At 41.3% G+C, this 16,181-nt stretch overlaps 1 protein-coding gene across 1 annotated transcript in view; it reads left to right on the top strand.

Annotated features, from left to right (window-relative positions):
* The first annotated feature begins 424 nt into the window (after positions 1–424).
* Positions 425–16,181, top strand: part of ep400 (E1A binding protein p400) — a 28,041-nt gene continuing 12,284 nt past the window's right edge. The window contains exons 1-23 of the mRNA XM_061071254.1: positions 425–568; positions 1,878–3,238; positions 3,352–3,459; positions 3,589–3,670; positions 5,705–6,099; positions 6,222–6,518; positions 6,855–7,040; positions 7,146–7,286; positions 7,389–7,467; positions 7,577–7,614; positions 7,697–7,754; positions 7,869–7,958; positions 8,396–8,512; positions 8,604–8,794; positions 8,875–9,052; positions 9,135–9,271; positions 9,363–9,532; positions 9,823–9,997; positions 10,125–10,261; positions 11,675–11,861; positions 12,330–12,499; positions 12,623–12,804; positions 15,725–15,898. Coding sequence (XP_060927237.1) covers positions 1,913–3,238; positions 3,352–3,459; positions 3,589–3,670; positions 5,705–6,099; positions 6,222–6,518; positions 6,855–7,040; positions 7,146–7,286; positions 7,389–7,467; positions 7,577–7,614; positions 7,697–7,754; positions 7,869–7,958; positions 8,396–8,512; positions 8,604–8,794; positions 8,875–9,052; positions 9,135–9,271; positions 9,363–9,532; positions 9,823–9,997; positions 10,125–10,261; positions 11,675–11,861; positions 12,330–12,499; positions 12,623–12,804; positions 15,725–15,898 — 4,618 coding nt within the window. The 5' untranslated portion in view covers positions 425–568; positions 1,878–1,912. The remainder of the gene's footprint in view (positions 569–1,877; positions 3,239–3,351; positions 3,460–3,588; positions 3,671–5,704; positions 6,100–6,221; positions 6,519–6,854; positions 7,041–7,145; positions 7,287–7,388; positions 7,468–7,576; positions 7,615–7,696; positions 7,755–7,868; positions 7,959–8,395; positions 8,513–8,603; positions 8,795–8,874; positions 9,053–9,134; positions 9,272–9,362; positions 9,533–9,822; positions 9,998–10,124; positions 10,262–11,674; positions 11,862–12,329; positions 12,500–12,622; positions 12,805–15,724; positions 15,899–16,181) is intronic.

Genomic DNA, 16,181 nt, shown 5'->3' with positions numbered 1-16,181 from the left:
CTCCAAATAATTAGTTTAATAAATACATTAATGCACACAATATTTTTTTTAATTATTGTTACAACGTTTTGTTACATTAACAGCAGGTTAAAAACAACAGCTAATGCATTCTTACAGACTTGTGCTTTATTAAAGTTGATCAATTTAATCCCACTTTCTTTATTTACTTCATAACAATATTATCGTTTTTACATCCATTTATCAATGTACAGTATGCATTTATTATTATTACTGTTATTTGCAGTAGGAAAAAACACACGAAACACAACCCTTTAAGTCGAAGCTAAATACTAATCGGAAATTATATAATAAAAATGAATCAGAGTGCAGATTTTATTCACGTCATCATTACGTAGTGTCCCTGCTTCCTGGAGACAGAATGACATCCGGGTCACATCAAAGGTTGCCGCGGTCGCCATGTTGCTGAATGAAATTAGCTCCAAAACATTGACTAGCCGCTAGCAATATCGATATTTTATTTTTCCGCGTAATAACATTTGTTACAGCATGTGACTCACTGTAAACATGACCTAGGATTTATGACGCGACTACAGAAGCCCCACTCCCTGTAAGTAACATCTCTGAGGTGATATAATCTATTTATTGACCGGTAGCTGGCCTGCTAGCAGCAACAAGCTAACAACGTTAGCATCGGTTAGCACGCGTCCCGCAGAGAGGTTCATTGTATTTAATTAAATGGCATAGACAGCCTTAATGCACATGTTAACACTTTGGCAATTGTAGTAGATGTTAGTCGTATTTATGAACCTTTGATTAATAGGCTAAATTATTCTCAAATGTGCATGTGAATGTATTATTATATTGCTGTTAGCTAGCTAGCGGTGTCTTGCAGACCGTCCCGGAGCTATACTTTAAGTGGACGCTAACGTCAACGACGTAACAAACATGACAGTTCAAGCGAGGATTCAGTCATGGTTATTTACGTGTTGGTCATGTTGGTTATAGATAATGATGTCAGTGTTTAGCTGTGAGAGCTGTTGGTCTGTTTACATGCTGTCTCTCTACGCTCTGGTTCACTGTAACAGGCCAATAGCAAGTGAACATCACCACTGTTAGAGTAACGATACATCACCTTTGTTTCTAATGCATCTGATTCTCAGCGGTACATTCGATCAACAGTGTTATTTACATCACTTTACAATCTGGTTACCATGTCGGTGATATCTTTAAATGTCCATGCCTACTTCAAATTATGCATAGATACATTAAAGAGTTGTTGTAATGTTACGTTGAATATATTGACTTGTAGCCTGTGAGTAATTTAGTCATAGTATAAGTTCTGGGCTTAAAGGTGTCTGTCATTGCCTTGTTTTGGCATTAACTCACCATTAGTTCGCCTAAACGATCACGTTTTAATATGTTGATGTACCAAGTGTAGAGTGTGAAGTTTACCTGTCACATAGCTGATCTCTACATTTCTTATTTGCTCATTGTACATGCATTAAGATTGATGTATTTGGCAAATCTCATGTCTACCAATTTCAAACAAGTTATTAGTAATATGCATAAAATCCTCTGTCACATGTCTGATTTTGCTTCAAGATATATTTATTTACATCATTACATGGTTAGTTTCTCAGGTATATCAACCAGATATGAATGTTTGTTCTAAGTGAATCCAGTCAATTTTATAGATTTAATCAAATATTGACAGTGTCACTGCAAGCATTTAAGTGATAAAGAGATAGATGGCGGTAGCTATGTTGTCCTACTGTCTAATTGAGAAATCAATTAAAAAACATAAATCATTAAGATATGTGAAATCTGGTTCCAGGAGGGATCTATTGTACTCTTGCAACATGTTGCTAGTGTTTGTGACTAAAATCACTTACTAGTGTGTTTTGTTCTTTTCACAGATTATTGTGTTTAGACATAGTAACAGTGTCACGCAATGCACCATGGAAGTGGATCGCAGAATATGCAACGACAGCTCCAAAGATCCAAGTCTGTCAGCGGGTCTGAAGCAGAGGAGCCGCAACAGCAGCAGCCGAACATGGCAACGACGCAGCAGCAAGCTACAGTTAACCACCCTCAATCACCCGTGACCACGTTTTCCTCCGCTGCCAGCCCGTCAGCCCCTCAATCGCCCAATTATCAAATAATCATGAGTCGTAGCCCGGTCACAGGCCAGAACATGAACATCACTTTACAAAATGTGGGACAGATGGTTACTGGTAACCAGCAGATCACCCTTACTCCACTCCCAATACAGAACCCATCATCCCCTGGCTTCCAGCATAATACACCTCAGTGGAGGTTTGAGCATGCACCATCCTCCTATATTCAGGTTACCTCACCTGTGCCCCAACCCTTGCAGCCCCAAAGCCCCACCCAGCACAGCCCAGTCGCTCTGCAAGGAGTAAGACCAGGAGCACCCACAGCAGCATTGGGTGTGTGTGGACAGAGTCCAACACGATTTGTTGACGCTGGTATGTTAGTGCGACAAATCAGTTTAAGCAGTCCAACAGGAAGTGGCCACTTTGTTTACCAGGATGGCACGGGATTGGCTCAGATTGCCCCTGCCACACCAGGCCAGGTACAGCTGGCCTCTGCAGGAGCACCAGGCTCTGTGAGGGAACGCCGTCTCTCTCAGCCTCACTCACAGACTGGAGGCACCATCCACCACCATGGACCTCAAAGTCCAGTGGCCACTGGAGCTGTTCTCCCCACACTGGGGAGCCCTGGTCACATTACCACTTCCAACCTACCTCCACAGATCAGCAGTATCATTCAAGGACAGCTGGCACGCCCTATGATATTTGAGAAGACAACACAGGGTATGGTAGCTGGAGTCGGTACCACTGCCACAGCAACTTTCAGTATACCCTCCTCCATTCCACCTTCTAGCCCATCCCTCACCAGTCAAGCCCAGGGGATGGCCAATAATCCACTTGCAACCACCAGCATCTCTGTGGGCACCGTGAAGAAGCTACTTCCCAAGAAGTTAGAGGAAATTGCTCCTTCTACACCAGAGATTGCCCAGCTGAGAAAACAGTTCTTGGAGCACCACAACAAGAAGATGGATAACCTAAAGGAAGTGTTCAAAGAATATCTGATCGAGCTTTTCTTTCTGCAACACCTCCAAGGGAACATGATGGACTACGTAGCTTTTAAGAAGAAGCCCTGTGTTCCTTTGTATACTTACTTGAGACAGAACGACTTGGACCTTGAAGATGAAGAGGAGGAAGAAGAGCAGTCGGAGGTCATTAATGATGAGGTATCACTGGCTGGCGCTTATTGAGAGATCCAATAGGAACATTACAATTAGAGAGTTGTACAATCATTTAACTTCATGAACACTGCACATCTGTCAACTCTGTATCTTTTCAGGTAAAGGTTGGTACAGGAAAGGATGGCCAAGCAGTTACACCAGTTGCCATAGCAACCCAACTGCCTGCTAACGTCTCTGCAGCTTTCTCCACCCCACAGCAGTTTCAGGTGATAGAGGCACCACTTGTTTTTAGCACTTGCCACAATTAATTGGAAATTATCCATAGCTACTTTCTTAAATTGTGTTTAAAATCTTTTGTAATCTCTTAGTAATGCTTTAAGAGTTTGTTCTTGCAGGGACATCAAACTGTCGCTGGCACCATGGCAAACCCAGGAGACATGGATGCCTTTAAGAGGCAACAGGCTATGGTGCAAGCAGGTAGGGCAAGGATTGTCGACTCCTGTCTCTTATGTTTCTTTGTTTCCTCCCTGTTGGCTTTGTTTTCTGTTTGTTTTCTTTTCTCCCTCTAATTGCTTCTGCTTTTAGATATTTGGCATCCTTTAGCGCTCTGTGTTGAAGTCTTGACCCAAGGAAGGAGAGGTGACCTGTCAGGTCTTCAGAAGGTCATTGCTCATTGCCGGGTGCTTTTTTTGCGTTATGAGGGTATTGTGTGTTTTGAATCCCAGATCAGGCTAAGAGGTCCCGGATTGAAGTTGGTCGCCATGGGCTGATTTTCCAGCATCCTGGTGTAGCTCCTTTAGGATCAGCTGGCGTTCCGCTCCAACAGCTTATGCCAACTGCCCAAGGTAGGAGTGCTACTACCAGGCCGTTCTGTGCTCTGTTCGATGCTGCTGGACGTATCCCCCTCCTCAAACTAGGGAGATAAAAAAACTATATATCACAACAATCATCTTCAAAAAACTTCAATCAGCATCAACCAAGAGATCTTCATCCATCTGCTGGATTTCTCAGTAGTCCACAGGAAGCTCAGTTTTAGCTCTACCAGCACCTGCTCTCTATCAAGATAAATGGGGAAGAAGACAATCCAAGTCTGAAGAAGAGTAGCCACGCTGTGGGAAGATGCCATGTCTTATAATTTTCCTTTTTTGTTTTTTCTATTGATTACCCGTCGTTATCCATCTCTTCTTTTCCGAAGTTTGTGTCATTGGTCTTTGTTTGGACGGACCTTCCCGTGCTGATGGATTTTCATCATATTTTGAGGTGGATCGCAGAAAGTGGGAACCCTGTGTGAATACATTCACTTCCCAATGGGTTTTGCTTGTTTTCCCATTTTATGAATCCACGTGTCATGGTTCCCTTTGGTTTCCCATTGTCATTCCTTCACAAGTCCTTCCTTGTCCTTCCTCACATCATCAACAAGGATTCAAAGTCATCAATCTTCTATTCATACGAAACATCTTCAAGATTGTCTTTATTTCTCTCATGGTCACATTTGGTTGAACTTCTTCCATGTTATTTCATGGCATTCTGTTCTGACTTGGCTTCTTTCCCTCAGTCTAAGTAGGAGGGAAATCATGTGGAGGAGTTGTGTTCACGGCACAGGTTTTTGCGATTGCGATGGTGTGGGTGTGTCAGGGCCAGGTGTTGATGGCCTCTAGGCAAGGTGGTGTGGCGTGCAGGGAGGTAAGGCAGGCGCTGCTTTAGTGTGCACAGCTCCGCTCATGCCTGCTGTCCGCAAGACCCCACGTGTGTCCTTTTGCTCATTTATGTGCTCTCTTGCTGTATGAGGCATCCAAATGCCTTGGTTACCGCTACAATGACATCGCTTCATGCATGCATGCCAAACATATAGTGTTTTTGTGCGTGTCCGCTCCTGTATTTTTTAATTTCCCCTCTCTTCTCCCTGTCTCTTTACTTTCTGAAGTTCTTATATTTCATTTCACTTTGTAACATCTATATTTTCCTCTTTAAAAACCTCTCTTATGCATGTATAATTTTTAATGTTTTTACCCACATTCTCTCAACATTTGAGATGCAATGTTCTGGTTTTGCATCAATCAAAGTAGTATTTTATTTGAGAGACATGTAGATTCTCACATTGATTTCATTTCTTCTGTAATCATTTTGCTGTATGAGTTTCATTAGTTTCTGCCCTGATCATCAGAAAGTAGTATACTACTGTTGATTCATACAGTACATGTAGTTCATTACATTAAGGTTCTGAGAAGCTCTAACATCGGAAGCTCAAACTGTCATTAAAAAATTTAAAGCACTATTTTATTATCTACTTATTAGCTTCAAAAGTGGGGTCTCTCAAATATTTATTAAGGGAAAGCTACCAAGCACTAAGATATATTTCAAATGTTTTAATTCTATCAATAACACAAAATACATTTACAAAACACTGAAGATGACAAGATCAACAACTTGATTTTTAGTATCTTTCTCTTTTGCTGTTGCTTTTTTTACCACCCCTTTGTGTGTCCTTTAATTTGGTTACTATGTGTACAGGCGGGATGCCTCCTACTCCTCAAGTGGTCCAGATTGCAGGACAGAAGCAGAGCCAGCCACAGTATGACCATTCCAAAGGACCTCCAGTGCAGAACGCAGCCAGCCTGCACACCCCGCCTCCCCAGCTGCCGAGCAGGTTACCCCAAGGTGGCCTCCCAATGCCAGGCCTGTCCATGACGCTCTCTCAGCAGACTCAGTTAGTGGAGAATACAGCTCAGCCTGGTGGTCACCTTCAGGCACAGGTGAAGATGCAGGCAGGTGGGCCTGTCCTTGGTACAGTTAACCCCCACACCCAGCTGCAGGCCCAGCTGCAGCAGCAGATGCAGCCTGGTCTTCATCTTCAGTTGCAACCTCAGCAGCAACAACCCCAGGCCATACTACAGTCAGGACAAGCGGTCAGTTTACATTAATTAATCTGAATACTATATATATATATATACAATATATATATATGTGACTAAATGCTGATATTGCATTCTTTTCCATTAAAACAAACATTTTTCTCCCTTCTCTATAGACGGTGGCACTGGCTCGACCAGGTGCAGATTCAAACCAGCCAGTTCAGAGGATATTAACCAACTCTATATCCATGACAACCATTTCTCCTGCTCCCCTCTCTACTCCCAACTCTGTTACAACCCCCCACCTCGCAAGTCCTCTCCGTCCTCTTGGCCCTAACATTAACCCAAGCACGCAGTCCAAACTGACTGGAACCAATGGTATATCTACTGTAAAAATAGGTGGCTTTGGTCAAACAGCGACTATGCAGTCACAGGAGGGTTCTCAGGATAAGCAAGTTGAACAAGCTAAACTGGTGAGTTACCAAAGTATGCTTTGGTTGCAAACGGATTATTGAATAAACTTTTGGCTTTAATAGATTTCAGTGCCTTTAAACAAAATACAGAATTGAAGTTGTGTTTTGTGAAAGTCAAGATTTAGATTTATGTGATTGTTTTCCTCGTAGCTGCTTGTTTTGATATTTGACAGAAGAATAACTGACATTATGTTATGGACAATGACCGGTGATCTCTGTCTTTCGTGCTTTGCCTTATATTTAAGGGATAATTTAATCTTTAGTTGGAGAAACTGAAATAAGGATAATTCTTCTGGATTTCTTTTATTGATGCCACATGCACTTTCTATTTCTCAGGAGGGTCAAGTGCATCAACGCATCTCTGAGCTAAGGAAGGAGGGCCAGTGGTCAGCCAGTCGACTTCCCAAGCTTGTGGAAGCCACGCGTCCAAAGTCCCACTGGGACTACCTCCTGGAGGAGATGCAGTGGATGGCAGCTGACTTTGCCCAGGAGAGAAGATGGAAAGAGGCTGCTGCTAAAAAGGTACAGCTGAGATGAAATGTGAAGTTACACATAAGGACAACAAAGGGACAAGTTACAAATTATATCTTGTTGAAAGTCAACCTGTCTCATGTGTCTTTGCTACAGCTTGTTCGCACATGTGCCCGTTACCATCAAGAGCAGAAGAAAAGTGAAGAGAGGTCCAAGGAAGAAAGGGAACTCCATCTTCGTCACATTGCTAGCACAATTGCCAGAGAGGTGGAATTCTTCTGGTCCAACATTGAGCAGGTAAAATACCTTTTTGGTTTGTTCAGGGTTATCAAACATTACCATGATTTTTAAATTACATTTGTTTTTTATCAGTCTGAATGAGGTATTTGTCTCTGTCAGGTTGTGGAAATTAAACTCCAGTTTGAAATTTACGAGAAGAGGCTCAAAACACTCAGCTTGAAAAAAGCCCCGGCTAAAGGTACGACCCACTTAGCAAAACAGAACTTCTTTGCTCTGTATCATGACTTTTCACTTTATTATTCATTCATTTTGTTATTTTGTATTAACATCAATTGTTTGTGTTGCAGCACCAGGTCAGTCGACTGGAGAGAACATTGATAAAGAGGTAAGTGCTGCACAAATGTGAATGATAATACAAACCTCTACTGCACCTCAGATTTATTCCTTCATATGTTTTATTTTTATAGGAGGCGGCCACATCAACAAAGAAAAGAAAATTAAATGTGTCCTTGTTTGATGAAGAAGGTATGTGTCATTTGGTGATACACAAACGTATTAACACGGATGTAAAAAGATTTTGCACTGTGGTTTATTGTCTTAACTTTGCTAAATTAATTGTGACTGGTCATTTTTTTTCAGTGCCTGATGAAGTGAGCACCATAGAGGAACAGGAGGCAATGGAAGGAGAAGCAGACCACAAGTCGGAGTTGGTTGACCTTGCAAAAAATGGTACCTATTCCCTTATGTTGACTTTCTGTGCATATGTGGAAAACAGAATCGAGGAGGATACAGTTTCTTTTCACGTCCTGACATAATGCAGTTCACCATTGATGCTCTGAAAGTTCGAGAGTTGTGTGTGTAACACTGAACTTTTACCTTCAATAATTCAGTATGTAAACGCACCATCTTATGCATGGTTAACACACTTGATATATGCTCCTGATGCTCAGAATGGAGAATCATCAACTAATGATCTTAACACACATTTGGTATTTATGCAGTGAAATTATCCCTGGGCACAATAGAATTACATTTTCTCAGCAAGATTCAACCTAATTTAAATGATGGAACCTTATTCTGCTCAGTTAAATATACCATTCAAGTACCAGAATGATTTGTCTTTGTGTTTTTCTGCTGACTCAAATGCTTTTCTGTTTGGCTTTTAGCTGAGATTCCTCTGGACACTTTGATGAAGCAGTATGCCGGTGCCTATGCTGACAGCTTTGAGTGGCCTCGGCCAAGTCCAAGTCCTAGTGATGAGGAAGACATGGAAGAGACTGAAGGTGCGTTAATCATCGAAAAATGTTATTGTTCAAATGTTCAGCATCACAGTCGTTTTAGGCAGTGGAATAGTTAATATTACTTCATTTCCAGAAACGGAGAGTCCTGTGGGGAGTCCACCTGAAGCTGTGTTGATTGACTCGCTGCTGAGCGTGGATCAGTACCGTGGAGCTGACAAAGCCACTTCCTGTGGCACGAGTGGGAAAGCTGCCAGAGACATTGCGGAAGTGGCTGCAGCCACAGAGCTCATCCTACCTAAAGGCAGCTTCAGGACCACCTCCTCAGTAAGATTCACACATATTACTGAAAACAAAATATGCATTTTGTAATTTTTTTAACTAACGTTTCTTTTTTTTTTTAATAGTCCCGGAGCCAAGCTCCTTTTCTTCTTCATGGGTCGTTACGAGAGTATCAGCAAATCGGTGTGGACTGGATGGTAAACCTTCACAAGAAGCACCTCAATGGAATTCTTGCTGATGAGACGGGTCTTGGCAAGACTGTACAGACAGTGGCTTACATGGCCCACTTAGCTGGCCAAGAGGGTATGACTACATTCAAAGATGTGTGATTTTTCAAAAGTGAATAGATACTTATATATTTAATGGTGAATATGTTTGTCCACAGGCATCTGGGGACCCCACCTTGTTGTGGTGAGAACATGCAAGTTGCTAAATTGGGAGGTTGAGTTCAAGCGTTGGTGCCCCGGCCTGAAGATTCTCCTGTACCTCGGCAACAGAAGGGAGCGCAGATCCAAGAGAATGGTAGTTTTTGCTGTATTTCAACAAAACATATTAATGATAATATCAATATATGAGGCCTTTTAAAAATAATCATCCATTGTCTGATCTACAGTGGTGGGGGGAAGCCAACAGCTTCCATGTATGTGTGACATCCTACAAGCTGCTTATAAAAGACCAGAGTCATTTTCTCAGGAGAAAGTGGAGGCACCTGGTCCTGGATGAGGTGCAGCTCATTAAAAACATGACTGAAAAACACTGGGAAACAGTCTTTGCTCTCAGGAGGTGAGCTGGTTGAAAATGATTATAACAATTCCGGTTTCACAAACATCAGTATCATGAGTTTTCACATTATTTGATTTATTTGTAGTCTGTAAAGTTGATCATGGATAACAATAAGACTGACGGATAGTCACGTATATATAGGGGGTGGTTTTAGGCAAACAACTTCACTCATGAGATTATTTCCACTGTCAGGAATTTTCGTCTTTCTAATATTCTGACCAGATGCTTATAACAAGGCTCAGCCGACTGATGAACTGAAATATTTTTTATTTATTCTTTGCATCTTCCAGTGAGCAGAGGATTCTTCTCATCAACACTCCTCTGCAGAATACTCTGAAGGAGCTGTGGACCATGATCCACTTCCTTCTACCAGGAATCACCAGGTCCTACTCTGACTTCCCTGTTAAGGCAGGAACAGACCAGAACCAGGACTACTGCCACAAACTGGTCATTCGCCTGCATAGGGTGGGTATAACCCCAGCTTATTCATCTGCCTAATGAACACATCTATAGTCATAAACATGATTAACTCATCTCACCCTCTGTCCTTTAACACACATTTGATATGAAGTCCTTTCACTCTTATCTGTAGATGATCCAGCCGTTCATCCTGAGACGATCCAAAAGGGATGTTGAAAAACAACTGCCCAAGAAGTACGAGCACATCCTAAAGTGCCGCCTCTCCAACAGACAGAAGAGTCTTTATGAGGATATCCTCACTCAACCAGGGTGAGAAAAGAGCTCTGCATGCATAGTAATCAAAGTAGGGTTCCACTTCCGCTTACTGGCTATGAGAAATACATGATAACCACTTACACAGGGACTTCAGGTTGAAGAAAAATGTATCAATGGACAGAGCCACTCAATCTTCATTTGAATGAGTTGATGTTCATCACATGTTTTTTTATCAAATGCAGTTTTTCCTCAAATATTTTGAATGGTTCAGTACCAACACTGAACCACTAGCACCAAAAATTATTTAACTTAAGCCCTAACACTTACTTACTCTTTACCAGGGGAAAACGGCAGTGTTTCCCAGTATTTAGCAGCGGCGGTGCTGAGCTGACTTTCTTTTTTTATTACCAAGATCACACATGCCCTGGGCCGACCTGCCCACACTCACTAACACAGAGCAAAACACACAGTGAAGCAGCCGGAGGTGAAGTGAAAACTATTTGGTTTTAAGCTGCATGAGTGAGAAGAACCCATTAATGCGGATCCATGCCGGGGGCGGCACGGGACACTCACAAAAAACAACTTCAAACAATTGCACAATCCGTTTTCTATCACTCGTTTGCAGATTCAGAATCACGTTAATGATATAATGTCACCGTGTGTGTCCGTTAACCTTTTCAGATTGTGCATCCCGTTTCCAGTTTGTGAACAGCAAGCAGAAAATCTGAGGTCTCATACACAGGAGGGGGCTGAGAGGGGGGGAGTGGGGGAATCTATCAAATAGCGCACTTCTAAAGTTGTACTGATGAGTAAACAGTACTAATGCAATCACCAAATATGCTACCAAATAAACTATAATTCATAATATTACTATAAATGTATAGTTTCACAGACGTTGTTGAATTTTTCGGTAAATCGATGAGAATAATATATAACCGGCCTGTAGCTGAAGCAGAGAGGAGATTCTCCAAGCTGAAGCTCATCAAGTCCTACCTGAGGTCCACCATGTCACAGGAACGCCTTAGTGACCTTACTGGGATTCTATTAACCATGCAGTTGATTGATGACTTTGGATCAAGGAAGACAAGTCAGCATTTAAGTGTGCAATAGAGTTCTATTTGTGTGATCGACAAGGAGGATTTGTGCAATTAAGTTTTATTTGTGTGTTCTTTGCTAGTTATATGTTATCTTTGGTATTTATGATTGTTGTGACATATACATAGTTTTGATAGTAAATAATTGTATATTTCTGTAATTCTATAGACATTGTTCCAAATGTTTGTTCTTTTGGTTGGGTTGGTGGGAGGGGCTTTACCTCCGCTGCTTCAACTCCATCCAAGGGAAAACACTGACCTGTATTATCGAGGGTTAGCATATGTAGATGTACACGTTTGGTAATATCCATTGTGCTTTTGTGTTGCTATGAACTGTTTTTCATAACCATATCTTTTGTCTGTCCTCCCCTAGAGCTCAGGAAGCACTGAAGACAGGTCATTTTGTCAGCGTGCTTCAGGTTTTGATGCAGTTACAGCGAGTGTGTAACCACCCTGAGCTGGTAGTTCCCAGAGAAACCAGAAGCTCCTACTTCAGGTCCTCTCTGCAGTTCAGTGTCCCATCATTGGTGCTGGGAGCTCTACAAAATGACTCAAATAAGGTATAAATAATTGTGCTTTGCATTTCTGATGTGCACCAAGGTTTTTATCTAACTCTGGGTAACTGTCTTTACTCAAAAAATGTGTGTACAACTTAATTGGCAAATGCTTTCAACCTGTTTATTAAGATGAGATTAATTCATGGTCACTTGGAAAATGAATAATAAATGTGAGTTATATCTGAAAGTGAAGTATGAAGTATTTGCTTGCTGCTTCGAATCCTTGAATGGACTCTGGCAACTTGCGATATTCATTTTTATTGCATTATTTATACTTTGTGAAGGCTAATTAATATATCCACTAATTGACCTTTATATTTATATTGGTTTCCCTGAAGGTCAATGCTTCATCCTACTCTTTAGCTATTTATGTTTTTGTTTTTGTTTGCATGTCACCTTTTTCTTGAGAAGCTGACTGTCTATCATTTAATCTTTTTAACCTTGCTGTTTTTAAAAATCTCATTCTCCTAGACTGTGAACCTGTCCATATTTGATCTGATCAATAATGAGAGCACACTGAGTCGGTACCAGACTGAGGAGGTGGTACCGAAACTGAAAGTCACTCAGCAGCTCATAGAGGAGATCCACACGGCTCCAGATCCTCCACCACGACCCAAACAATGTCCGATAAAACCCATGAGGTCAGCAATAAAATCTTTCTCCACACATCTATGTAACCTGACGTGGTGATGTCGAGATCCGCTGATGTTTTGAAATATTTTGAAAGTGTAAATTGATATTGTAATATTGCTATTCTGATGCAGATTATTCCAGCCAGTGCAGTATGGGACAAAGCCAGAAGGTCGCCTTGCTGCCATCACAAGTGCAGCAGGCCAGCGTCCTCTGAGTTCCCCTGCTACTACCTCTGCTTCCACCACCAGCCAATCGGCACAGAGCAGGGGCAAGCCCCCCATCACAACTGCAACTACTACCCCCACTTCTCATGGTAAGACTATTCAGGGGCAGTTCTCAGTAAAGAAAAGGAGATTTTGTTTCACAGTGGCTGAAGGAATACAGATGGTGTCATCTCACATCAAACTTAAAGAGACAACTTGTATACGCATTTTGTTGGTGCCTTCACCTCACGTCCTTCTACTCGTGTGTTGTGTGCATTATAATATGTTGTGCTGCACGATTTGTGACACTGTGTTGTACCTGATGTTTACAAATTCACACTGGGCCATTCAATTGTATTCTGCATTGGCAGCACATTTCAGAAGCAGTACTGCATATTTAAAGGTTAGGTCTTACTCCAGCAACTTTAGTTGTTGATTCACCTTTACCGGGTTGTTTGACGGGTCATGGAAGATTTATAGGTTGACATACTTCATGCAGCATTGGTGGACATGAGACATTTTTCCCACATGACAGGGCAGCCTTTTGGGTAAATCTAAGTGTATTCCAAGTCAGCAACAGTTTGCCGCACTAGGGATGTCTCTTTTTATTCAAAATTCCAAATACATTTGAGCCAATTGCGTGCCATGTCAATCTCCTTCAAACTTGATTTTTGGAAAGAATTAAAGCCCTATGCCTCACCTCAGTAAATAATACCTCATTATGGCACAACCGGCCCTTGTCCTCTCTAACTTCATGAAAAGCATGATGTAATATGGCAAAGAATGATATAATAGCAGTAGTAGCACTAGTAAACTTGTCATGTGAATAAATGCAGGCAAAAGACATTCAAAGCTGTTAGGGTAAAGTTTGACCAACACTAAAAAAACACCTGCACAGATGGAACTTATGATTCACTCAATCAATAACACCACAGACACTGTTTGCTGTGTTGGCACACCATTGCTGAATGAATATACAGAGGAAACTGTTTGATCTTACTAATGATTTGACTATATATTAGGTTACCCCTAACATGTGGTCCCATACCCCATTGCCTTGTACTTCACAGCGGTCGGAACGGCTTCTCAGAGAGCCCAGACTACCCCTCCCATCAGCAGCAGCAGCAACTCTGCCACCTCCACTGTAGTCTCCTCTGGGAACAGTGGCATTGGGCAACATGTGTTGGGGGCTGCCCCTGTGGCTTTGGGCCAGACCTTAACTGGCGCAGTTGTGGGATCTATAGCTCCCATCAGCCAGCCTGGATTAGCACAGGTCCCCAGGCCAGCTCTAGCCCCCAGCCATGCCATCCAGCCCAGCTTACTGTCCCAGAGGCTGGTTCTTACATCCCAGGCCCAGGCACGGTTGCCTAGTAAGTGGCCTCCCCTCCCCTCCCTCTCCCCATTCCCCCTCCACCTCTGGCACAACAATACAGACTGCTCTACACTGAGGCATTTACTTGGGGCACTGCTGATATGTGTTAAATTTTTAACTCTCCCAGGAAATGGTTTTGTACATAGACTCAAATGAGCAAATGTTGAATCACTGTAGGGGCGTTATTTGTATCATGGCAGAGCTGCTTTATATCAGTAGCTATACAACTCATGGTAAAGAAAACCAACAAATTGTATCTGTAGCCATATCAGCAGCATCTCCACAGCCTCAGCACTCCCCGGTTTCTTTCTCAAAACCTGCATGTACACTGAACGACCCACTTATGTTACACTAGAAGTCACTACGCTATTTAACTTAATTATTATGCCCCACCCCCCCACCCCCTTTTTTAATAATTTTCTCCCAGATTACTAATATTCTTGTGTTCCTTGCATCAGCCCAGCTGCAGGACGAAATCCCGAAGCTTTGGTTGTTTCATGATTTTGTCTTTGCTGATATGGTTTCACTGATGTTGAGCATCACTGTAAAGCATGTTGAACACAACTCCAACCCTTTCTGCCTTAATGTGAACAGAGAAACCTTTTCAGTAACAACACACAGATTGATTATTTATATATAAAAAATCAAGAAAGGATGAAGGCAATTTAAACTTAAAGCTTTGGAAGTAAGAGTAACAGAACCATTTGAATTTTGAAGAAAACATCTTTTAAATAGAATTTCAGATATAATTTCTCATAATTTATGCAAATATAATTATTACTGCACACTAATGACCAATTTGTACCTTGTAAATATCTTAATTAATTAAGCAACTGTTTAAGAATTATTAGAAACGATATAGAAAGAGATTAAACAAAATAACTCTATGGTTTAACAACCAAAGTCCAAGTGTATTTTAAGAAAATGTGAACCTTTTGGACTTTGAAACCTGTGTATTGCCATGTCGTGCATCTACACAGAACAATGTGTAGATTTTGTGCACACATATTGTAAAAACATTTTATCTGATCGGTGCTGAGCTGTGTACATTTTATTAACTTGATGTTAATTTATTTTTTAATACATTGACTTTCCTGTTAAACCAGAGATTTGCTTTGGTTAAAAACATTAAAAGCTCCAGAGAAACTTAATTGCCATTTCCTCATTTTAACCTTACAAAAAAATTTGACTATAAATACATTTTATTTTATCTGTTAATGTACATACAGTTTCTAATGTAATGCTAAACAGAATGAGTGCATTGCTTCATCAGAAATTGCTAAACAAAAAAATACGTATTTTAAATTAAAAAAAATATTCTTAGACCAGTTTCTACATATAGCGTGTGTTGGTTTGAAACGGCAGCAAAGTGCAGTGCTCTGTGTATGTGTATGTTTCAGGCTCTCTGTCTCACCTGAGGACCACCCTTACATCCGTTTTCTTTTCCCTTCAGGGTTTGTAAAAGTAGGAGCTGCTATGGTTCTGTTGTGGAGGGCGGCTCTGCTCGTTCCACAGATTAATCCACCCTGGTTTTGCATGTCCTGACTTTTTTTCACCCTTTAACTAACTGATGCAAAGTTTATATTTTTGTAACTGATAAAATGTGAGCCATGTCAGTTGACTTCTTAATTAGTGTCTGTTCTTCCTTTCAATTAAAGGTGGAGATGTGGTGAAGATTGCTCAGCTGGCGAACATAGCAGGCAGTCAGAATCGTATCTCCCAGCCAGAGACTCCTGTCACTCTGCAGTTTCAGGGCAACAAGTTCACGTTGTCCCCGAGCCAGCTCCGCCAGCTCACCACCGGACAGCCTTTGCAGCTCCAAGGTACACTCGGTAATGTACATCCCATCCTCACTCTTTATCTCAAAATACTTCTATTCATCTCCTTTTGACATTTCCATAAAAGTCACTTTTTTTTCTGTTAATGACATCTTTTTTAGACATTTTTATCAACTTTTACATTAAATTATGGACATTTGTTTTACTCTACTCTTGTTTCTTCTGTGTTTCTGGTACCTCCTTTCAATAACTTATAAATGACAAGTTTTTATCTTAACTTTAGTGTATGTAGTTGTATTGCTGATGCATTTTCCTCGATGTGCTGTTTTTTTGCCTT

The sequence above is a fragment of the Limanda limanda genome, chromosome 5, assembly GCF_963576545.1.
Source record: "Limanda limanda chromosome 5, fLimLim1.1, whole genome shotgun sequence".
Classification (NCBI taxonomy): domain Eukaryota; kingdom Metazoa; phylum Chordata; class Actinopteri; order Pleuronectiformes; family Pleuronectidae; genus Limanda; species Limanda limanda.
This window is presented reverse-complemented; position numbering and strand designations above follow the sequence as displayed.